At 35.9% G+C, this 25538-nt stretch overlaps 1 protein-coding gene and 1 pseudogene across 2 annotated transcripts; one reads left to right on the top strand and one right to left on the bottom strand.

Annotated features, from left to right (window-relative positions):
• Positions 1–25538, bottom strand: part of LOC119987880 — a 76749-nt pseudogene that overhangs the window by 38757 nt on the left and 12454 nt on the right.
• On the top strand, positions 10926–23778 carry LOC119989025 (translation initiation factor IF-2). 2 transcript variants are annotated; one of them, XM_038834312.1, is made up of 9 exons: positions 10926–11187; positions 11549–11657; positions 12082–12126; positions 12940–13063; positions 13472–13541; positions 15092–15431; positions 16059–17108; positions 17379–17528; positions 22786–23778. In XM_038834312.1, exons 2-9 carry the CDS (start codon positions 11580–11582, stop codon positions 23218–23220), a joined length of 2292 nt encoding a protein of 763 aa, XP_038690240.1. In that variant the 5' UTR covers positions 10926–11187; positions 11549–11579; the 3' UTR covers positions 23221–23778. The 2 variants fall into 2 exon arrangements, with proteins under 2 accessions (XP_038690240.1, XP_038690241.1); XM_038834313.1 differs by lacking the exon at positions 11549–11657.

The raw sequence follows: 25538 nt of genomic DNA on the forward strand, positions 1-25538 counted from the left end.
GACCATGTTCACAGCAAACTGGCACATATCCACCTATAGTGTCTGCTTTTCCTGACAAAAACAAAAGAGACGACATACTCATTACCAGCACCAGTCGTCAAAACTACAGGAACTCGGCAGCGCTACAGGACAAAGCAAAAGCAACAGTGACAAGAGTGAAAGCTACAGAGATTCGGCGCAAAAGTTAAAGTAGGCCAAAATATTCCAAAAAGCTTTTCACTCTTAATCCAAATGTCATGCTCTCTCCATCTATATAAGGAGAAGACATGTAGGAGGGAGGAGGGACCTTAGAACACACCTTAGAACAAATATCTCAAAAACTCTCCTTCTTCTGAGGTCTCTTAGGAGCTCCTGCTAGTAGGTTAGTTTTTAATAAGCTTTCATATATGCTTGCATACATATATGTTTGCATAATTTATATGCTTTAAACAAAAAGCCTACATATATACTTATATGTAGCCGATATCTATACAGATATCGCAATTGTTCCTCAAACAAACAGATATTCATACAGATATCTGTTATCAATCAATCAATACAGATATTGTTTGATATCTTTTATTCAATTCTTATTATCAATTGTTTGGCTGGTTCTACCTCCTAAAGCTTTAAATTATTTTATGCTTCCATTAAACTGCTGCTACCTCCACCGGATGGTTTAACCACTAATGGATGGTTTTATCCAATTCATTTTAATTCAATTTATTTTATTAATTTTATGTCTATTATTTGAATTTATTTTATTCTTAATATTTGTTTAAATTAATCTGTCCATAAACTGTTTAAATTTGATTCTACTTTAGATTTCTTTTATATAAATTTTTGTATACGTCTACTTTAAGACGTATCACAGGCCTCAATTGCCTGTCTTAGTCTTCTCCCTTAGTCTCCTCTCCGCTTGCCTTGATCCTCGTCGTCTTGGTATCGGAGCCAGAGGCAAGTGCATTATCTAAAATAGTGAGTATGTGTCGCTTACGGTCTGGGTTGGTGTCTGGCCGATAGTTGTGAAATATAGGGTCGGTCATGCTGGCGTTTGTGGGGGAGGACAGGCAGTAAGGGCCGACGGATAAGCCAGTAAGTCCCGAGTGGCCTCTTCCCACCATGGTAGGCATGTATCAAACCCTATAGGAAACAATTCGTAGGTCACCGTACCCGAGTTCAGACATGAGCTCACTCTTTAGATCAATGTCTACCTCCAGCTCAGTTGTTGGCGATGGAATCGTCAACACTGAGGAGATTAATCTTGAAAACTTAGATAGATCAATTGATACTTGGGATATCCCCCGAGTAGAAATTAACAAAATTTATAAAAAAGAATCTAAGTTATCAATTTTAAATAGGACAGATTATACAATCAAAACCGAGGAGCGTGATGTACCTCTATTCAAAAGTCACGAAACAATTAAATTATTCACCTCAAAATCAATTTCAAAACATAAGTCTAAATACAATTATCTCCACATTGGCCTAGTCCAAATAGGTGTCAAACCCTTAACCAGAGAAGGATTAGATACCTCAATCTTATTATGTCTACGTGATTGTAGACTATTAGACTTTAATGATTCTCTCTTAGGAACGGTAGAGACAAGTCTCTGCAGTGGTTCAATCTATTTTGATTGTTACCCAAATTTCACCGTCTCCTTAAATGATCAAAATCTATTAGATACTTTAACATTAAATATCAAAACTTAGTTGATTTTTACCGAAGGTGTGTTTTCTAAGGTGTGTTTTTTCCTCCTACATGTCTTCTCCTTATATAGATGGAGAGAGCATGACATTTGGATTAAGAGTGAAAAGCTTTTTAGAATATTTTGGCCTACTTTAACTTTTGCGCCGAATCCCTGTAGCTTTCACTCTTGTCACTGTTGCTTTTGCTTTGTCCTGTAGCGTTGTCGAGTTCCTGTAGTTTTGACGACTGAGGCTGTTAATGAGTATGTCGTCTCTTTTGTTTTTGTCAGGAAAAGCAGACACTATAGGTGGATATGTGCCAGCTTGCTGTGAACCTGGCCTTGAGATTTTACCCAGTGGGATTTTTGGATTTTTTAGCAAAATCTCCAGCTTTTAACGGATTTGATAATTTCTTTACCACCGATCGTTTGAGGTGGAATAGCCAAACCTTTAACCTAGATTTGATTAGGTACCGCATGGGATTTTTGGACTTTTTAGTAAAGTCTCCAATTATCAACGGATTTGATTGATTCTTTACCACTGACCGTTTGCAGTGGAATAGCCAAACCATAACTGGGTTTGAACAGTTTTTAATCACTCAGAAGATCATCAGAATGAAAACTTGTTAAAGAGTTTTTGTCATTTTTGGTGTCAATGATCTTACCGAGGATTGACTCGTATGTGTCCTTTTTCTGGGACAAAGAACGGTATTTTTAAATAGAAATTGAATCAGAATAATTTCTTTAAGTTTTTCGCAAATCTTGTGGCATATGATGCCAATTTGTAGGAAAATTTTTGAAACAACTTTTGATGAATTTTTGCAATGGTATTCTCGTTCCATGAGAATAAATTTTGAAATAATGTGAAATTCTTTTAGATTCTGAGGATCTGTTGATGGCATAGAACCTTCCATTGCCTCTGCCTTTGTCAGAGCAACCACTCATTGTTTCTACATGTTTCTGCATAAGCGGTTAGAATATTGAGACTATAACGATGTATAGCCTGCTGCTTTAATAGATTAATATTAGAGATAACAGGTTGATTAATAAATGGAAAATGTATTATTTTTCCCATTATCATTGATTGAATGCCATCATAATCAACTTTAAAGGGTTTGATAAGATCAAGAAAAGGTGTTCCCAAAATAATATTTTTTGAAATATTTTTAATACCAAAAAAGTCAGTGGAGAAACCAATACTAGAATTTTGAATGGTAACTTCAGATAATTTATATTTTATTTGTAAATCATCACCATTGGCAGTTTTCATGCCTTCAATAGTGGTTTCCCAAAACCTTTGAGGGGCCAAATCTGCACGAATGCAGTTTAATTCTGCTCCGGAATCAACCAAAGCAATGGTATCAAAAGAATAAGAATTTTTTATTTTAATTGTGATTTTAATAAACCATTTTTGACTAATAATGAGACGTGATAAGTAACCAAGAAATGGTTTTTCTTCCTGATAGGAACTATTGGCCATAATTTCTTCAGTCTCAATTTGATTTGTTCTTTCAATTTCTTCCAACTCACTAGGAGTTTCTGATTTAAACAAACTTTTGCCTTTGTCAATAATTTGAACTAATTCATTGATTTGTCAACGATCCTTAATTTGTTTATTTTTAAGAATCTTGATTTCATTTTTGATTTTGAAAATCTCAAATTGTAATTCCGAAACACCGTCATCACATTTTATGGGTTTTTTGTCATGTTTAGACAAAATGTCTCTCAAGTTATATGTGGCTACTGGTGTTTTTACATCTTTGCTTGGCCTATCTAAATTTTGTTTTAATTTTTCTAAATAGGCTAATTTAATTTCAGGGTCCTCAATGTGGTTCACCACATCAAGAAAGAAACCCTGGTCTCGAGAAAGCATGTTGCATTCAGGAGAAGAGGAACTTAAATCTTCTAATTGGAGTTCACTATCAGCATCACTACTAACTGACGATGTTTCATCATTAGTGTTTAAGAGTAGTAATTCTAATTTTGCTAAAATTGGAGCATCGAGTTCGAGCTCATGAATTCTTTTGTTCAAGTGACAAAATGGTGCCTTATGTCCTGGTTTGTTACATTTAAAACAAACTACAAACTTTGTATCTAAATTTGGCTTTTCTGTTTGTTTTTTCTGAAAATTCGGTTTATTGTAATAATCAGGTCGCTTAAATCTAGAAGACCTAGATTGGTAATTTGACCTATCATGTTTTTCTTTTTTGATTTCTTTTCTTTTTGGACAGTTGTCCTCAAATCCAAATTGTTTACAAAAGGATCCTAATTCATTTTTATATTTGTTCTGTTCAAATTTTAATTGTTTTTGAAGTTTAATGTCAGAACATAATTGTAATCCTACCTTTTGTATTTGACTAACCAAATCACCATATGTCAGTTGATCATACGGTATCTGATCATTATGGATTGATCTAATTTTGTCTCTAACCTTATCACCTAATAGAATCGGAAGTCCTGCTAAGAACTTCTCTTTCCAGAAGGGTTGATTGTTGTCAGGACGCATCATGACTCTGGTTAGAAAAGTATCTTTGTATTGTTTAAAATCATGGAGTTTTTTGCATCTTAAGTTTGCTAAGAGTTCAGAAGACCTATCTCTAATGCTAGAGGGATCTACTAAGAAATGTTTTGAAATGGAGAAGATGTCAGAAGCAGTTTTGACAGCACTAAGGATTTCGTTTTGTTGGGATGAAGTAAGATGGTAATCCCACCATCCTTTTAATTGACCAGTGAAACCAACGACTAACAAATTAGCAATCGCTTGATCAGTGGTATCTATTTTGGTTTTGTAAGCATTGCTTACCATGGTCATTTGTTGCAACAGATTGAGAATATTGTAATCAGACATACCATCTATGTTCCATTCATAGATCGTATCGGCATTGTATTTCATTTGATTAGTTTGTTTCTCTTCTAAAAGAAGATCTGGTGCAGTTGTTTTTGAATAATATAGTTTTTGTGGAGACTGCCACGTCAGTTTGTTAATCTCACAATCTGAACTATCAGTGCGACCAGTCATTTTGTCGAGATTATGAAGTGCAGGTTTTGAAGATGGTTCCGCAGTATCCGGAATTGGGAGAGAAGGGAAATGAGAAATCTCATTCCGTAATTGGTTTAATTTGCTATCTAGATCACTACTATCTTTTGGTTCAGTGTCGAGGAGTAGCGATTCCCACCAATCCATGGTTAAAGATGAATTGTTTATTTTTCTTGAATTAAGATTGTTTGGTTTTTCTAGAGCACTATTGGTTGTTGTGTCAGTGTCTAAAAGTAATGATTCCCACCATTCTATTTCGAAAGAGGGATCATTGTGGGGTTTTACCTCATTATTTGCTAGAGGTTTTGGAAATAGTTCCGAAGTATCTGGACGTTGTGGGGAAAGGATTTGAGTAGTAATACTACTTAATTGGTTTTTAGTTTCCTCTAAATTTTCAGTTTTTCCTATCTTGCATGGGATAGCAATGGTAGGGGTGTTTTGATGATTGAGATGGTTTAAAGGAGGATGTTCAGACTCAACAACAGTATTCTGAGTCATATCCTGCCAATTTTGGGTCCTTTCGGTAATATTAACCGAAGGTAAAGATAAAGGGCAATCCTTGCAGTCTAAGGCTTCTATGAAATCACTGTTTTCTGGTTTTAAGGTTTTAACTAATTTTGGAGGGATTTCATAGGGTTTGAAAACTGGTTTATCCAAAGTAGGATGAAGAATTGGGTTTTGGACGTAGTCCTCAATCCTATTCAACTGTTGTCCTATTGTGGATAAATGTTGATTTGTGAAATTGTTTTGTTCAACTAAGTTTTTGAATTCCTTATCGGTTTTTGCTAATTTAAAAGGGGTAATTGGAGTAATACTATTACTCTCTGGGTTTTGGGATTTTTCGGTGATTTTTACCGAAGGTATAGTTTGGGGATAATTATTACCTCTGTCTGGGAAAGTCATTTCGAACCAGTCAAAGAATAATAATTGGATTCTATGGTTATATATATATATATATATATATAATATATAATAATTAATATATATATATACACATATATATATATATATATATTAATATGTTATATAAATAAATTATGTATATTAGTTTATTCTATATTATAGATCAATGATTCAACCTTCGTCGTACCAGTTGAATCTCAAAAACCTTGAACCTTCAATCTTGATGGGTCGATTTTAAAAATTATGATTGAACAGTCGCAGACACGGTTACAGGAATAGAGAAAGTTGTAGCCTGTAAGAGTAATCACAATGGTACCATTTTGTTGGGCCATGGGTGTTGTTTTTGCTAATTTTGTTTGGCCATTGATCAAAAGATGGGCATAACAATGCCACTTTAGAGCAGCCACAATAATAAAATTTTGTTGGGGACAACAAAATATATTGGGAGATGTGTTTTGAAGATGTGGCTAGGTCAACAAAATATATATTGGTACAATGATGTAAATTTACTGGCTTATTTTTTGTGTAATAGAGGTGGGACCCAATATTTATTTTTGGTGTAATTGTGAGTATGGTACAAGTGGGCCCCATGTGTCGAAGCCAACAAGGAAGACACCAATCTTCCCTTCCCTCATGTTGTTCCCAAAAAAATTGGGACAACAAAATTGTTCCATTGTGCACACTTTTGTATTCATACCCCATTAAAACTCACCCATAGGGCTGGGACCGGGTCAGGTCCATTGGTTATCAACCAACTATCGGCTCGAACCAATCAACTGACTATGTCAATTATGGGAAACCATGATCGGCCTGGCTTTTATGGGTCGGGTAATGGTTGGCAACCGATTTTATTGGTTACCCAGTGGGTCGGTTGTTGGTAACAACTGACGTTTCACAAGAACCGTATAACAAATTAGCAATTTCCAAAATTTTCATCTCAGTAGAAAAACACACAAAGGGAAGGGCTGAGATATCCTAAGCCCATATACATCAAGATCAAAAAAGCACATGACAATAAACCAAAGATTTACCACAATAGAACCCGTACAGAACAACACACCAAGTCCAACCAATGGAAATTCCCAAACGACACAAAAGAACGAGAAAAATGAAAACTAGTAGAATCATCCAGATAAATTATGAGATTAAAACCCAAATCCCAAAAAAGCCACAAACAGACGCCATTGAAAGATGAAGGTGAAGGGAGTTTCTAATCTTGAACAACTAAGAAAATCACATATCTAAGCCGAACACCAGAGGAAAGATTGTTGAAGCTAGAGATCTTGATGGGAAAGAAGTCACCGAAGAGTCAAACCGTTGATTCGAGTGAGTTGGGACATGAGATCAAGAAGGAAATGAAGGAGAAGTGTTAAGATTTCACGAAGTTGTTTTTCTTCTGAATCTCTGATGCTGCTCAGCTTCGTTGTTTTGTGTTGCTTCCTCTTATGAAGACCTAATCGTGCAATTGGGGATAAGTGTTCAATGACCAAAGTTTGTTTACCACAGTCATTTTGAAGTGGTCTAAAACTCTAATAGTGTGTTTGGATTGAGGGATTTGGGGGGAAGGGAATAGAAGGGAAGGGAAGGGAAGGAAATCTTCCCCCTAATTCTCTCCAAATCCCTCCTTCTAATGAAATCTTTATCTCAATCCTCTTCAAATCTCTCTCCTTAATTTTATCTAAACTATCCAAACAAAGAAATTAGAAGGAAACTCCATTTCCCTTCTTTTCCTTTCCCCCCAAATCCCTCAATCCAAACACAATATAAGTCTTCTTTTAATAGTAAATAACATAACAAATATATTAACAATTAACATTTAAGTTATAATAACATACCAATATACTTTACTTAATACTAATTTGAGTAATTTCTTTTAATAGTCGATTGGTCGATAATTATCGGCCAATCGATTTTTGAGTATTTTAGAAACCACCAACTGACCCACCTTTGCATGGGTCAGGTAAAAATATCGGCCCGACTCCATGGGTCGATTGACGATTGATTATCGACAGATCGGTAATGGGTCGATTGGCCGATAATGACCGGTAAAACCAACCCAGTCCCAGCCCTACTCACCAATACCTCATTAGATTAGCACCATTGCAAGTGCTCTTAGTGGTTTTGTTTTGTTGGACCAAGCATGCAAGCATGAACTTTACTTGGCTCATATGCTTGCTCGGTTTATGGATTTATGTCATGTATGGGACCCATTTCAATATATACACATATTTTTACAAAAAAAATCAATATCAGGCCCCACCTCTATTACACAAAAATAAACCACGAAATTTACACCATTGTATCAATACATTTTGTTGGCCCAACCACATCAACAAAACACATCTCCAAATATAGTCACATCAGCAAAACACAAATCTTCATACATTACCCATGTCCCATCCAAAAATCACCATTGTGGTTGCTCTTAGGGCTGTTATGGTAGCGGTAAATTATCCAATACCGTACCGTTACTGAGCTTTTGGTTACCGAAAATGACACTTTATTGATATACCATTACCAATACGTCAATATGGTATTTTTACCGATAACATCGATATCGATAATAGTAATGAAATTTCAACACCGATGTTTTTAACGATTACCGACATATATATATATATATATATATATATATAACTTAATATTATTGTTATTTTTAATTTCTTTAATGATAACCATTAGATCTATTTGTAATAAGATCTACACCGTTGATTTTTAAGGGTTTTCACTTATTCATTGATTTCACTCTCACCGTTTTGTTGGTCTGCGCAGCCCACTGCCTTCTTTCTCAGTTCTGACCTCCTAATGAATCCTTACAAATCCAAGGAATTCCCTTGCCAATACTCACGTATAAGCAAAGAAGTAATCTTTGTCCTCAAAGAAAACATCAGGAAACCACACCCACTGTATTGGATTTCCCTTGTTGGAGAAAACTCGACCTCAAATTTTAAAGAGTATTAGCAGTAGTAAAAATTTTGTCGAGAATAATATCATTGATATGAAGAAACATGTATCTGACCAATACTTCCTTGAACCCTCAACTTCAATTGTCAAAGAGATCGAAGGATTTTTGACCTTGCCAAACCAGTTGGGAATGACAAAATCGACATATTCAACCGGCACCATATTATGGTCAAGATATCTGCTTCTTGAATAATGTGAGATTTCTCCTCCATTATTTCTTCTTTGATCTCCTCTTTCGACAATAGATCTTTTTCATCCGGATAGTCATCGAATATCGGGACTATTAGTTCATCTATCCCTAAATCAATAGATTTCAAGTCTTCCTCTTTTTCTTCATCGAAAATAGGCGTTGATAATTCATTCAAATCATCATCCTCATCTTCAATTGATGATTGCTCTGATCTATTCGACGTAGACCCTGATCGACTATCATTGATGTGATGATCAACTTTGTTGGAATCCACGGTGCTGTCCTTCTTGAGATTCTTTGTTGAGATCATCATGATCTTGAGATCGGGAATTGCAAGGTCGGCGTTTAACTCTTTTTTCCTTGACGAAGAGTGAACTTGAGAATCAAATGATGATCCGGAATAACTGGCATGCGAGTGACGATGGGTTTTATTGTGGGTACTCCTACGTCGATATCGTCCCTTGTAGCTAGCAACGATCACTTTTTCAAAGTGTGCCAACAGTTGATGAAAATCTTGAGTTCTGGTTTGAAGCACCAGGCATAAAGCCTGCAGCTTGTTCTCCAATGAATTGAGTCATTCCTCATCTGTTGCCATTCAAAGGAGCCTCTCAATGAAAGCACCAATGAAGAAGAAAATCTCAGTTTTTTTTGTTATTAATTGAATGAATGTCATATACGAACTACACTTGGCTTTTATAGTAATCAAATCTATTCCTAATAAACATAGTAAACTACTCCTAATATAAGTCTATTCCTAAAATTCAGCCGCCTTAATTGGCAAGAATTAAAACTAAATATTCTCCTAGTAATTGTAACTTTAGTGGTACTAGGTCTTCATCACCTCCGCGGGACTCCACTACTACGCCTCGCGACTCCAAAGCTCCGCCTCTCTCGTGCCTCCGCGACTCCACTGCTTCGCCTCTCCCGTGCCTCCTTGTTTGATAGTTGGCTCTCTTCTTCCTTTTCTTAGATCGTGTTTATTAAAATCTAATTGCGTTTGTTTCTGGATGAAAATTCGATTTTGTTTGAGGTACGAGGATCACCGTTCGAATTTGTTTGTGTTTACGTTTATAGGTTATCAATTTGTTTAGATTTGCAAGTGTTGGTTTGGATTTTCATTTTTTGTTTTCGTGGAATATAGAAACTGTGTTGTGTATAGATGTTGTGCTATAATACTGTTGTTTGATTGTTTCTGGGTGTCCTAAACCCTATTAATTAAGGGTATTGATTTGGTCATTGGGATATAACAAATTTTTTTTGAAAGATTATCAACCCTTGTTATAAATATTGATAAATTTACCAATTACTGGTGACCTTTACTAATTGATCGGTATACCGACTCTACTGATAATGGTAACGATATCATTTTTTTATTTACTGAAGGGATCGGTATGGTAATAGTATTTTGTGTTTGGTAACAGTTATCATTATCATAACAACCCTATTATAGATCACCTCTCAATGTCGAAGCAGATAATTATGCCTTGAAAAAATCAATATATTCTCATATTAAATATTCTATAATCAGCGATTTAGTTAGAGAAAAAAAGTAAAAACTATCATTTTTATTTTTATTGTTTTAAATCTATATAAAAGGATGATTCTCTAACAATCCTTTTGTATAAATTTAAAAATAATAAAAATTAAAATTATTTTTTTTCCCGACAAAAAAGGAAAACGCATTTTTCCAGTTTCCTTTGCATTGAAAGCCGAAAAGATATCCGTCGCCCTATTTTACCGTCAAGGGGAGACAAGAGGCCGTTGAAGCGAAGTAGAGAAATACAACTCTTGTATCCGACCATAGTTGCAGACCGGAAGTTACGTAAACCCTTCAAACCTCTCCCCTCATGAACTCCCTCTTGGAACCAAACTTAGCTCCTCATCCACACTCGCAGATCGTACGATTCTAATTCTCCAGTTGAATGTACCGTATGACAAGGTTGCAAAAATCGGGCTAGTCGGCCGACTAGTTGCTAGGCGGCACTTGCCGCTTCGACTAGAGGCTACTTGGGCCGCTTAATCGGTGGCCCGATTTGCCGGGCCTGTAGGATTTAGTTGGGCCTAGTTGGCTTAGGCCTTTTATTTGGGCATGGGCCTTTTTTGACTGATCCTTTTTTTTGCCACAATTTTCTTCTTTTGGCCCGGTTTCTCCTTCAAGTCCAATCATAACAGCCCAAAAAAACTCCCTCTTCTAGTCTTCTGCTGCGCGACTTTACCTTCCAATTGCAGATGCTTGAACCCTAAAATTCGCATACGTATGTTCTTCGCTTGTTGCGCTGGTGATTCGACTCGGTTCTGTGCTATTCACTTGTTCTATTCTTTGCTGTCGCTTGTTCTAGTCTCTGCTGGAGCTATTCTGTATTCTCTTTCATTGGTTCTAGAGGTGTTCCTGTTCGTCCGTTGTTCTAGTCTGCTGGTCGACTCAGGTTCTGTATTCTATCTGCTATTCTTGTACCCTCTCGTGTTCTGTACTCTGTCTGCTAGTCTCTGCTGTTGTGTTCTTCGATTCAATCCTTTGAAGAGTCTCTGCTGCTGTGCTCTCTCTGTTGTGTTCTGTAGTCTGTACTTGCATTATCTAATTAGTTCAATCAAATACACTCATATATATATATATATATATATATATATATATGATATGTATATTGATTGGATGATTTTTTCATTTATATTGTGTTTTTCACACACTATATGTATTGCATATATATATATATATATTTTTAATTAAAAAAACTCAAAACTTAATCCAATTAATCCCCGATTAATCCGATGAATCCAATTAATCCGTAGTGCCTAGCGGCCGACCAGCGTTTTTGCAACCATGTATCCGTACCACATCGCTAATTTGGGACATGAACTCCTATCTCTTCTGTTGAATCGAAGTTGTTCTTTTTGTCCTGTAAGTTCCAATTTTTCTCTCAGTTATGGTTTTTTATTTCAATTACATATGAAACGGAAAGATTTTGCTTACCCTAGAAGAAATTTCAACAGCCGCCACAGTTTATCATGCAATCACCACCTCGGCCAATAGTGTCACTATTTTTAGTCTTAGCTCTGATTCTGACCTATAATGGTTTAGGTTTGTGCATGTGTGTAGATATGCTAACTGAATCGCTGATTATAGAATGTTTAATATGAGAATATATTATTTTTTCAAGGCATAATTGTCTGCTTCGACATTGAGGTGTGGTCTATAGATGCTAATGGATGTGTAGACATGATAGGGTTATGCAGATTTATTCTAATGATTTGATAAAACTTGTGGGATGATATTGTCCTGGAAAATTGAATGACTGTGCCATTACTATGTGATAATGTTGCAGAGTTCGGCAATCTTAAGAATGGCTTGGATACAAGCTGGAAAAAAGGTAGATTCTTGTGTAATTCTTTGTTCGTTACCTTAATATTACTTTTGCATTTTATATATTTTTATTTTTTTGTTTACTTTTATTTAGCTATGATGTACCTCTTTAGCAGTTTTGAAGTTTGTATAGCTAATTGTGAGCTTACAGAGAACATAATGATATGCACTTTACTTGGTCTTTCTATTTCTTTTCATGAGCCATATAGGGTACTCCATGATGCCTATTGTTAACTGGGTGTGGACAACATTTGTCTACACTTCTATGAATATAAATGGACTCTGTTAATAGTCTCATTGGTTGATTGTTTCATTTCACCTCGTTACTTATTATGGTGATCTTTTTCTCATTTTAGTTTTGGGTTCACCCAAAGGCAGACATTATCCCATAATTGTTTTAACATAAAAAACCTGTTTGGAATAAATTCTTGATGGTGATGATGAAGAGCTGTAAGTGATCACTTTGGGGTTTTATTTATTTATTTATTTTTGTAAAGACTTTGGGCTTTTAGTATACTGGTTCTAAAGTATACCTTACCTTTATTTTCATTGCAGAGATGTTGATATTCATAGTTTCCCTTCTTTCTTAGAGGAAACAGCTACACTTTGTTTTCCATTGACTGACAAAGTGACAATATATGTAATTCTGACTCATTCTAATAATGATTCTATTTCATCAAATGGAATCTTGAATTGAACAGTCGATAACTCTTGAGTATTGATGTTTTATATATGTATAATAAGATCAAGGGTATTATACATTGGTTAAGGGAGTTTAGCTTAGGTTTTGGAATGTCTTACGGAACCCTTTTTTTTGCAGGGTGTCCAAGCCAGTATCACCAAAGCTTTAACTTCAACACAAAAACGACAAGCAGTGGGGTTGTTTTTTGCAACTAAAAACCTGGAGGTTGTAAAATCTTCTGCTTCAGCGAGATGTATACAAGGTAACATGAAACTGTATGCATATATTGCCCTTTTTGTGATGTACTTATCATTTGTTATTGGTATTGATCCTTTCCTACTTGTTGCACTCAGCTTATTTTCTTTCCCTCGTGTTTCCTTTTTCCATGTAAAGCTTCAACCTCATAAGTGTAACGATTTATGTTTTTAGTCCAATTGTGAAAGCAACTTCCAAACAGTAATGGATTTGAATGATCAATCCTTCCGGCATCCCTTACCATGATCACATCATATGTCTCGCCACATCAAAATTATTTGTAATTACAGCTTTATTTCATTGTAAAAAGTGGCACTGTAATTTGAAAAGACATATGTTAGGTTAAAATTTTAAGGCTGACTATATATTTAATTGACATATATTTATTTGTCGATTCCCCAATTTTGTGCTGCAGAGTTCTCTTCAAGCACGATTCTATGTGGGTCCAATTATTGCAAAGTTATGAGAAAAGAATCCCTGATAAGGTACATTGACATCTTCTGTTTCATCTCTTTTTGGGTTTTGGCACATATATAATTGAGTCTGAGTAGTGCTATGTCTTTACTATTCTCTCATACTTCATTTTTGAGTCCTTGTCTGAGAGTATCTTGCGGGCTGAATAGTGTATTGTAGAAAATATGATTAAATTCTATGTCTATTTCATTTAATTTTCATACTGACATTAAGGTAATCTGAATTTCTTCATCCTAGGTGAATGAAATGTTAAACTCAAAAATAAAAAGTATTTGACGGTTTCATAAAAATAAAAGGGAACAACATGTTTATGTCTGTATTGCTTATGGGCCATAGTGGAATTGCAAAATTGTGGGATTGCAAAAAGATGAATAAACTTTACCCATTTTTATTCACTTACGAAAATGTGGAATTGCATTTGGCTTTAGAAAAAAAAAAGTGAATAAAAATGGAATTAGTCTTTTGCTAACAAGGAAAATGAGTAGTGTTTGATTGACAATAAGAGGCGTTGTGTATTAATCGACATGTTAAATTTGCATGCAGCTAGGCTTTGGTTTGACATTATTTACTGCCCCTGTAAACAATGTTAAATTCGTAAATTCGTAACGGACTGGTTGTAAAAGATTGCAATACCTGTTTCTACTCTGTATTATATGAATACTGTGCAAGTACCATAATGACCTGGGCAATGTTAGATTTTCTCTGATTTGTATCATGAATTCTTCCTTGCTTGAGATATTCACATGAGTTGCATTGACTGCAAGGTATAAGCAACATTTGTAGTGTTCCTCGAGCTTTGTCCCTGGTTTGGATTTAGTGGATTGCCTGTGAACCTTCTTGTTTTGTCCTCATGAGGAAGGGATTGATAACCAACTCTAATTACATTTTCCTACCAGCAAAGAGAAAACCGATATTGGTTTGAGCTTGATTTTTGACAATCACTTGCATTGTCACCTTTTTAACATGGTATCTGTCCTCAATTGAGCTTCGCGATTGATTTGCAAAATGTGGAATCTGATTACTTGTCTTGTCAAATCATATTATGACGTGTTTTGGTTAAGCTCTTTTTTTCTGCAGTTCTACTGGAATTTCTTCAGTTTCTTATTCAACAATCTTTCTCTGCCGTACACACTGTATTTTTTGGAAATATTTGTGGTATTGCAGTTGCAAGTTTTAGATTGTATTTTGACTGCTGTCACGATTCCTAGAAACTTATTTATGCTGTCGAAGTTAATGAAAATGCTTTAACACTTCTCCAAAACATCAGAGAATTTTGAAAATTCTTATTACGAACTAAATAAAGACCCTGTTTTAAGTATTTGTTGGCTTGAAGCCGTCGTGCTGCTGCTTCCTGGTTGTCTTCTCCTTTTAAGGGCTGTATCGCCATGGTCTCTCTTTCAATAAATTTTTTGCATAAAAAATAATAATAATTAAACATAAAATGGAATCTGATGTGGGTCTTATTGTGAATTTATGATGTATTTACTCAAGAGTACTTGTAAGATTTGGTATTGAATTTAGTGTGAATGTTGAGACAATTGATTCTTTCATATTTGCCTAGGTGTTTTCATGCCAGTCCGGAACTGTTGGCTAGAAGAGAAAACGATGAACCATTTGCTAATAATCTTAAGAAAACTCACAGAAAAGGGAAATATGCAAAAAAAGAAAAGAAAACTGAACCACCTGTTGAAGCCCCATATGTGCCTCCAAAATTGAGAAGAACTGCCAAATCTTTGCAAGATAAAGTAGTTGATGTATTTGAAGGCATGACCGTTTCTGAGCTTGCCAAACGTACTGGTGAGTCAACAGTCACCCTTCAGGATATTCTTGTTAATGTTGGGGAAAAGGCTGAGTCAGAGTTCGAGCCTCTCAGCATCGATGTGGCAGAGTTGGTTGCGATGGTACTTTCCCATTTTTCTTCTAAAATCTGTGTAATTCTATATACTATAAACTCCGAGGGATGAGAATTGGGAAGTACTCATAGTATTATGTGATGAATATTAATACCAGTTCTCGCCAGATGCAAGATTACCACATCACTGCCAAAGGAAGCCAATTAATTCCACTTCTACTTTTGTGCATTTTGTTCGAGATTGTATTTGGTTTACAACAGTGCCTTTGAGTTAGGTTTACAAGGGAAAAACTTTTTGAATAAATGTGGCCTTCTACTATTGGTTTTACAGCTGGGCAAGCCAGGGAGATTTTCCTTTTTCTCTTTTTTTTTTGGCCTTGCGGAGTGGGGTTTCATAGGTGTTCATGAATTGTATGCTTTAATTTAAAGAAGCTTGTTAATTTTTCATCTAATGTAAGGACTATTCTGGACCCTTGTTTACAGAAATTCATGGCTGAAATCAATCAATTTTCCATTAGAAGCAGTTTTGGCAATGTTTATTGACAAACTGTATTATTAAAAGGAACTCTAGACCGGTGTCTTAGTTTTAGAATCTGATCCGATCTCTTGTTTCGTTAATTTGTGGATCACCGAATGGTATGCTGAATGTGAGGCATATGTTTTTGTATTTCTGCAGGAAGTTGGTATCAATGCTCGAAGGATCCACTCCAATGAAGGTGCAGAACTTTTACCACGACCTCCTGTTGTAACAGTCATGGGTCATGTTGACCATGGTAAAACTTCCCTTCTAGATGCTTTGCGGCAAACATCAGTTGCAGCGAAAGAAGCCGGAGGCATAACTCAGCATCTGGGTGCTTTTGTTGTTGACATGTCATCTGGAGCATCAATCACATTCCTAGATACTCCTGGCCATGCTGCATTTAGTGCAATGCGGGCAAGAGGAGCAGCTGTAACAGATATAGTCGTGCTAGTTGTGGCAGCTGATGATGGTGTGATGCGACAAACTCTTGAAGCAATGTCTCATGCGAAAGCAGCTAATGTACCCATTGTGGTTGCAATTAATAAATGTGACAAACCGGCTGCCAACCCTGATAGAGTAAAAATTCAGCTTGCATCGGAGGGGTTGCAGCTGGAGGAGATGGGTGGGGACGTTCAGGTTGTTGAGGTTTCAGCGGTGCAGAAAACTGGATTAGATAACTTGGAAGAGGCTTTGCTTCTTCAAGCGGAGATGATGAATCTAAAAGCCCGTATTGATGGTCCTGCTCAAGCGTATGTGGTTGAGGCAAGACTTGACAAAGGACGCGGTCCATTGGCTACAGCAATAGTGAAGGCGGGGACCCTGGTCTGTGGACAATATGTTGTCATAGGTTCAGAATGGGGAAGGATAAGGGCTATTAGGGACATGATAGGAAAACTTGCAGTGCAGGCCAGACCAGCAATGCCTGTTGAAATTGAAGGGTTGAAAGGACTTCCAATGGCAGGTGATGATATTATTGTTGTGGAATCCGAGGAGAGAGCTAAAATGCTTAGTGCAGGTAGGAAAAGGAAATTTGAAAAAGATAGGCTTCGGAAGATCAGTGAAGGTATTGAAACTTTGGAAACATGTGAAGATGGTGATGAAGAACAACTGCCTAAGAGGGTTGAAATGCCAATAATTGTTAAAGCAGATGTGCAGGGTACTGTGCAAGCTGTCACAGATGCGTTGAGGACTTTAAATAGTCCACAGGTATTGTCAGAAATTATGCCACATAACTGAATACTTCTATCAAAACTTTTAAGTAATGTAAAATACTTTGCTGCCTTGGTTAGTAGTGGTCATTATCTTTTTAAGTACCCAAATGTTCCAATTGGAGTCCTTTAAATGTGTGGACAACTTGAAATGCTTCACATTATATGTAGTTTGTACTAACAAAGGAATTCTTGATTTCATATTTCTGTTCTGACTTTTAATTTCATTATATTCACTGATCTATTTGCTCTTTTAATTTTATACCAGCTTTATGTGAATATAGTCCATGTTGGAGTTGGTCCTATCTCTCATTCAGATGTTGACTTAGCACAAGCCTGTGGTGCATGTATTGTGGGCTTCAATGTCAAGAGTCCACCTAGTTCAATTAGTCAGGCCGCGATTCAAGCCAGTATAAAGGTAATGATCTTCTGTTTTCATCCTAGAGGTAATGCTTCTCATCTCTCGCTGTTAAGAGATTGTTGGGCTCCAAAATTACCATTTTTTAAAAGAAGTTCCCATCTACCAAAAGTACTCATTGAAGATGATTTTACATGGGCCACTCTTCAATATCAAACACCAAACACTGTCAAATCTCATCATTTTCTCAGTCATTGGTTCCGTGTGCATGATCTGAATATTTTATTTCTTTCTCGGGCATGATTACCAATGAGGCAATTTGGCAGCTTTGTTTTTCCCCATGACCCAAAATAATTCTTTTTATTTCTATAGAAATAACTTTAACTTAGCGTCTAGACCTACTTGATGCTGATTAAATCTAGCTTATTTGGATTTTTTCTTTTTTCTCCCTTGATTTTTGCTCGTAAGGATCCTTAAATGTTTGGTAAGGGCTTCATGTTGACGATGACTTGATGCTTAACATAGAATGACACGTACCATAGAATTATTTTTTCTCTATTCATTGCTCTTAAGAGATAGAAATGAATGAGTGCTACAGGCATGGAATATTTGTTTTGTCTACATCCGTACGAGCTACAGAGCGAATGTCCGTTAATTTCTTTGCTGATCAACAACATAATGAGAAATAAGACATTTGATGAGGCATGAGTGTGTGCATGTGTATGTGTCTGCATGTTGGAGTGTTACCCATATTTCAATGCATGTTCCTGCTTTTGTGCTTACTTTGGGGCGTTTTCATTTATTTTCTTTCTCTTTCTAGTTCTCTCATTCTACTGGTGCTTTTGGTGTTTTAAGGTTAGGAAAAGTCATGATTTCAGTTTGTCTAATAGGCACTGATGCAGGAGGACCATTAATATAGTCTTTTATAAGTTAGTCTATTATTGGGTCTATTTGAACTAAGTTTCTTTTAGTTTTCATATTAAGGGTATTGTCGGAATTTCCAGGTGTGCTGGAATTTCGAATTTAGTATTAATTGTTTTATGAATCTTTTATTAGGTTATTTTCGTAAAGTCAAGTCATAGTTATAATTGGAGTCATATTAGTTTACTTTTAGGAATCCTAGTTTTATTTGAAGGAAGTTTCTTATGTAATTAGGATTACTAGGACACTATATTTGGATGCAAGTCAAGAATAAATAATAATGAGAGTTTTTATACAAATTTGCTATAGAGAGATTCCTTAGACATGCTCGGTGAGAGGCTGAGAGGGGAAGGTGAGTTTATCCAACCCTACTTGAGAGATTCAGGGTCATTTTTGTTTGATACAAAAAATTCAAAAATTTTGTTCCAGTTTCAGACTTGGGAATTGTGAATTTTTGACCTAGGATTCTTAATTTTTGGGCTTAATTTGGGGGTTAGGGTTTTGGTTGCTCAATCCTACACAAAATCTACATCGGTAGTTCAAAACTACATCAGTTGGTATCGGAGCATGGTTTTGAGCAACCTACAATTTTTCTAACCGTTTATGCCAACAAGGAGTTGCATAAACTACGATTGTGAACTCAAGAAGATGACTAACCCTGCTTTAGAGGGGAAGAAACGATCCTCTAAGGTTACATTGGAGTCCATTGCAACATCTCTTAACTACCTAGTAACGAGAATGGATCAATATTGTAATCTTGTAGAATTTTTAGCGAGTAACATTTTTGGAAAGACGAGGGAAGCTGCTGGTTTTAAGAAACAAGATAGGTCAAGTGAAAAAGAAGCTGAATTTCAACATATACAAGACAAGGAATCTGTGATCGTGTGCGAAACAATAGAAGCACCATCATTACAGTCTTGTATTGATGCTGACTTAACTCTGAATTTGCTTGACAAGGACAATTTTCTTCGAGAGAACAAGGCTGGGGAGGAAGCGAATTCAGTTGGGGTAGAATTTTTTGTGGAAGAAACTATTGGAAAGCCACACACCATATCTGATACTTTTCAAAAAGAGTTCCATATTAGTTTTGCAGAGTTGGAAAAAAGATGTTTTTATGATTGAAGTGGCCAAACCAGAGTTGTTACCTGTAACAGAATTTGATATTGAGCAATTTAAAGGTGAAGGATATGAACTCGAGGCTGCAAACATAAAAGAAACAGAGAATTCCAATCCAATCAAATCTTTTCTGACACCACTCTACCTTTTGTTTTTTTGCCTACACAAGTTCCAATCATTGAATTTGTTAATTTCAGAAAAGTTCAATGACATACATGCCTAGTGCAAGAGTTTTATTGTTCTCGTTCCTAACTCCGATCAAGGGTTCCAAGTGGAATCAATGTAGGTTGGCAACTAGGAAGCACGGACACTCCTAAAATGGTGGCGTGTCTGTGTCGGACACTTCTCGGACACCGACACTCCTCGGACATGCCTCGGACACGTGTCCAAGCTGTGTCCTGTTTTTTCTTAATTTTTTTGAAGATGGACACGGCTTGGACACTTCCCTGACACGGCAATAGACAATATACAAGTTACACAGAGTCTGTAAGGTTTGAATCACAAGTCTAAAATCTTCCTTATCAACACCACCTTCAAATGGAAGTATACAAAAATTATATTATACTAACATACTTAGATTTAATTTTAAGACACTAATTTCAATATCATACAGGGTTAGTAGTTGTAATGCATTACATGCTTTTGTTATCTTAAAGATAATCCATATATGTGTGTGTGTGTGTGTGTGTGTGTGTGTCTATATATATATATGTATGTCTATATGTATGTATGTATGTATGCGTGTCCTTACCGTGTCCGTGTCCTACAAATTTTGAAATTGCCGTGTCGGAGTGTCCGTGTCGTGTCGTGTCCCGTGTCCGTGTCCGTGTCCGTGCTTCCTAGGTTGGCAATGATGTTATTCCACAAGACACTACTCTTCCTGCTTCAATACTTCAGAATTAGAGGTCGAGTTCATTCCAACGGCTGGATTTTTGAAGATGAATTATTGGAACGAGCTAGCGCCACATCAATAATTATTTCTCCATTTACTCGCCGGAGTCGAGTTCTTGAGGGAGAGAGGAAATTGATGCAAGAGGACCATTAATATAGTCTTTTATAAGTTAGTCTATTATCGGGTCTATTTTAACTAAGTTTCTTTTAATTTTCATATCAAGGGTATTGTCGGAATTTCTAGAAGTGCTGGAATTTCGAATTTTGTATTAATTATTTATTTTATGAGTCTTTTATTACGTTATTTTCCTAAGTCAAGTCATGGTTATAATTAGAGTCATCTTAGTTTACTTTTAGGAATCCTAGTTTTATTTGAAGAAAGTTTCTTATGTAACTAGGATTACTAGGAGATCATATATGGATGCAAGTCAAGAATAAATAATAATGAGAGTTTTTATACAAATTTGCTATAGGAGAGATTCCTTAGACACACTTGGTGAGAGGCTGAGAGGGGAAGGTGAGTTTATCCAACCCTACCTGAGAGATTCAAGGTCTTTTTTGTTTGATTCAAAAAACTTAGGAATTGTGAATTTTTACCTAGGGTTCTTAATTTCTGGGTTTAATTTGGGGGTTAGGGTTTTGGTTTCTCAATCCTACACAAAATCTACATCGGTGGTCGAAAAACTACATCAGGCACGATTCGTGAAAATCTGATTTTGGGCTAGTGAACAGATCTGGCAGCAAGTAAAAAGGGGTTTTATTTGGACTTGTAGTGTGAAAAGAGTAGGAACGAAGGTGGAGATTATAGGGGAGTAATGTTGGATTGAAGTTGAAGCTAAATAAAGGCTTAGCTGATAATGGATGCTGTTCTAGAGTTGTGAATTGTCCACGGGGATTTAGTTGCTAGAAAGAGAAGAGAAGTCAAATACTAAAGGTATACTCTAGTAGGAATCTGACTAGTAAGTACTCTTTGACATGCAATGATAACTAAAACCCAACTGATGAATGGGAAGGCCCCTTACACCATAATAGAAATTTAAATATTAGCTCCTTTATATTATTACCACGTAAAGAGCTCTAGTGAAAATACGAGAACTGCAGGCATATTCAAATTTCTCATTCTGCAATAAATGTTTGTGGTGCAATGATACATTCTTACATCAAAGTATCAATGCACCTGTTTTAGTCTAAGCCTATTGCTTCATGCTGAAATGCGAACTAAGAGTATTGTTTGAACATCATTCCTTTTTAAACTCATCTATCATTAGATGGCTTTTCTTTACATCAATATGGAAGAAACTAACTTCAACTGAAAATTTTGACTGCTGGTTATTGTGAATATTACGCGAAGAATAGGATGAATAGAACATTAAATAGAAGAAAAGAGAGATCATTTTTTGGAATTTGTTGTTTGGGAATGTGCCTTTGTCCTTTGTGGCTTGTGGACATAGTTTATCACTACATTACTGAATTTGCATTACATGACAATATATATGAACCGAATGCTAAACTTCACAGTAAAAGTTTTCTTTTACAAAGTCATTCTTTGTATGGGCCACAAATATCAAACACCTAGCTTCGCATAAATTATATTAATTTTTTTTAGAGGGGTAGAATACAGTTTCTTATACATGTTCCCTGAAATTTCACCAACAGACTCTTAATAATCTGCTTCTTTTCAGGGCTATTATGTATCTAGGTCATCATTTTGAAGGTGGATACCTTCAATGACAATATTTGTTGGGCAGTCAATATTTTCATTGATTGTTGGCGCCCATAAATGCTTTGGCTCCATGTCGATTCTCATGTTTCTGTATGTTTGTATCAAAGGTTAATATCTCGATGATTGTAAATGACGATGAAGCAGAGCAGTGTGTCAAGGCACTTCAAATGCTTCTTTGAAAATGATCTCACTGAATTAGATCAGGAAAACGAATCTGAGAAATGGTTGTGTCAGCATTATCAAATGGTTGTTGATGAGTATTTACTTGCCTTCTCCAATCGATATTAATTTTGCCATTAACATTAAGGGAAACTTTGGTTCCCTTCATAGTGATGGCAGCAATGAGGCATACTCTCTGTATCGAGCTTCAGATATGAAATTCTTTATTGTGATGGCTTAGTTTGACTTAGATTATTTGTTGAATTTTTAATTAATGTCATCAGTCTTATTTTATTTAACTCTAGGGGGAAAAAGGTTAGAGAGAGGCATATGGGATTCATTGGACTATAAACTGCCTTTAGTGTTGGCTGTTCACCATTTTTAACATCATCATAATTACAGTGATTATAATGGGTACAGCCACAACGTTGTGGGTCAATGCCTAATTGTAACGTGCTTGTATTACTATTTATATTCCTTGCTTATCTGGTTTTCTGGTGGCTGTAGATAATGATGCATCGCGTGATCTATCATCTTCTAGAGGACGTTGGTAATTTGATAGTAGACAAGGCTCCTGGAACTTCTGAGACCCAGGTCGCTGGGGAGGCTGAGGTGTTGAGTATATTTGAGCTCAAAGGAAGGAGCAAATCCAAGGGAGATGATGTGAAGATTGCTGGCTGCCGGGTGATAGATGGCCGGGTGACCAAATCTTTGTTGATGAGGATTCTGAGAAGTGGGGAAATTGTTTATGAAGGTTCTTGTGTATCACTCAAGCGAGAGACGCAAGATGTGGAGACAGTATCGAAAGGCAATGAATGTGGACTCGTGATTCACGATTGTCATGATTTCCAGGTTGGAGATATCATCCAATCCTTAGAGCAAGTAATTAGAAAGCCCAAGTTCATTTCATCGGAGAGTGGTGCTGTTCGGATCGAGTGCTGACATGTGTGGTTAAGTTAAACAATTCTCATGCACAAGGCTCCTGCAGTGCGCTGGTCGGAGACTGGCTGGATGTAGCTTACCCTCACATAATACGTGAAGAGGTTTTCAAGAATTGAACCTGGGACCTCTAGGTTGCATCCCACATAATATGCATGGTGATAATTTTAATTAACCTTCTGATTTTTCTTTGCATCAACTTTTCATTCAAGTGCTTGAATATTGATAGGCACACATTCCGTCAAAAATTGTTGTTTCTGAGGCTGAAGCGCATATTATGGGAGTTTCGCCACTGATGGTCCAGTTGAGCTCCATACTTTTTAAGTGGTGCAGTTTTGACCCGAATTCTTTTGTTTATTTATTTTTTTTGTTTAAGGCTTTTAGTAAATATTCCATTAGGCAAGACAAATTTTATTGTGAATTTAGAGGACTTTGTTTATTTTGAGAGGACTGGACAAATCAAACGATATGTATGTTATTGTAAGACTCTTCCGCCTCCCTCTTCCCTTTTTATTTTCAAAGATAGAGCAGATCAATGAGTTCTGCATTTGTTGTTCGAAACGGATTGCTTGACGTAGTGTCTGTAAATGTTAGCTGGTGATAAAAGCCTTATGTTGCATGGCAGAAGGTATTCACAATGAACTGTACGCATTGAGGGGAGAGGATTGTGTTGGAGAATTTGATTAGTTAACTTTGAGTTCCATTTGAGAACCCTCGTCAAGCAGTTTCATCTGATCAATTAATTGCTAGCTCTTTTTCTTTCTTCCACTACTTAGATGAAATTTGAAAGTCGTTTCTAAACTGAAGATCTATAACGATGAACTCTACCCATTCAGGCATCTAATGTGAAGATGCCAAATCACTTTTGAGTTATTGCACCAGCAATTTTCATAGATATCTTATTTCTACTCATCCATTCGGGCATCTAATATGAAGATCTATCGATGAGATGAATTTTTCACGTTTTTGTCTAATTATTTCACCTGTGAAAGACATTCTAATGGTTGAAATTTTGTGAATATAAATGTAACTCAAATTTTATAGAAACTAAAACTATCTCCGTGCAATCTGCAATGCACTATATTTTTTATACAAATTAATTTTTTTAGTGAACAACCCGTGCAATTTTAATCGTCTTAAAAAAATTTATCTAGTTGATAACTCATGCAACGAGTGAAAAGTATTTGAACAAATAAGTTTAGGGAAAATGAGATATTAGTCCATCATTGAAGAGGTTTTTTTAAAGGACACTCTTAAAAATCTTATTTCATAAAGTCCATGTAGTTTGAACTAATATTCCAAAAATGACAAATAAATTAAAATATATGATTTTATTGTCTAAAATACCCCCATCTTAATCTTCAAACATGACACATGTCTCCTACACACAATTCATAACTGACCTCCGCCGGAAGCTTCGTTTCCACCTCCGAAAGATTGTTCTCCACCCTTCATGACTTACTCAAGAGCTCTATGACATTTTTTACTAATTTTTTATCCCGATTTTTGTTGTATTCGAACTAGATCTACTCATACTCACCACGGGAATTGTAGATCTTGTAATTTTCCTTCGATTTGTCGTCAGATCATTATTTTTGATATTTTATGTGGTGATTTTCTTTATTTTTTTATTCTGATTTGGGATCTGCATATTACAAGTGATTTGTTATTTGTTTTACTAAATATTCTATGTTTTGTTAAAATGTTATATGTCTTTAATGAAATGTTATATGTTCGAAGTTTCGAAACAGGTAACATATCAGAACATATTTGAAACAAATATAATATCTACAGATTCAGATCCGATTTCAGAAGAAAAAAAAAGAGTTCGAAAAAGCAATAAAAACTCAAAGGAGATGCGCCTTGATCTGTGGAGTCGATTGGGGGTGTTGATGGTCACCGTAGTTGGCCGTATTAGCCGTATCTAACTCTTTTTAAAATGGTGACCGTGATTTCATGAAACTTTTTCGACGACTTAAGTGATAATTGACTGTTGGTTATGACTGGGTTTTGATCGGACTGACCTAGAGCTTCATTTCGATAGTTCATTCGTCGAAAATGATGGTCAGACGGCCAACTTTCGATATGGTGGCTCAAGGAAGAAGGAGGAAGGAGGAAGAAGAAGGAGGGATAATATTTTGATAAGTGACAGACTTTGTCATTTTTTCTAAAGTTTTTTTTAGGTTGTCCTTATTGAAATATAACTTTTAATTTTTGTTCTTATGGGTTATTATGACAAGCAAATCATTTTTATTTTTTTTTAAATTCTCCGTATATAAACTAATTTTGAATATTTTTTTACAACCCCATGTAAAATAACA

The sequence above is a fragment of the Tripterygium wilfordii genome, chromosome 21 (assembly GCF_013401445.1).
Source record: "Tripterygium wilfordii isolate XIE 37 chromosome 21, ASM1340144v1, whole genome shotgun sequence".
NCBI classification, from domain to species: domain Eukaryota; kingdom Viridiplantae; phylum Streptophyta; class Magnoliopsida; order Celastrales; family Celastraceae; genus Tripterygium; species Tripterygium wilfordii.

Bases quoted from the DNA above. Each gene is read 5' to 3' on its own strand.
- LOC119989025 (XM_038834312.1), top strand. From the start codon at position 11,580: ATGTATCCGTACCACATCGCTAATTTGGGACATGAACTCCTATCTCTT. The intron at 11,658-12,081 runs GTAAGTTCCAAT...ATAATGTTGCAG, and splicing joins GAAGTTGTTCTTTTTGTCCT to AGTTCGGCAATCTTAAGAAT. The intron at 12,127-12,939 runs GTAGATTCTTGT...TTTTTTTTGCAG, and splicing joins GGATACAAGCTGGAAAAAAG to GGTGTCCAAGCCAGTATCAC.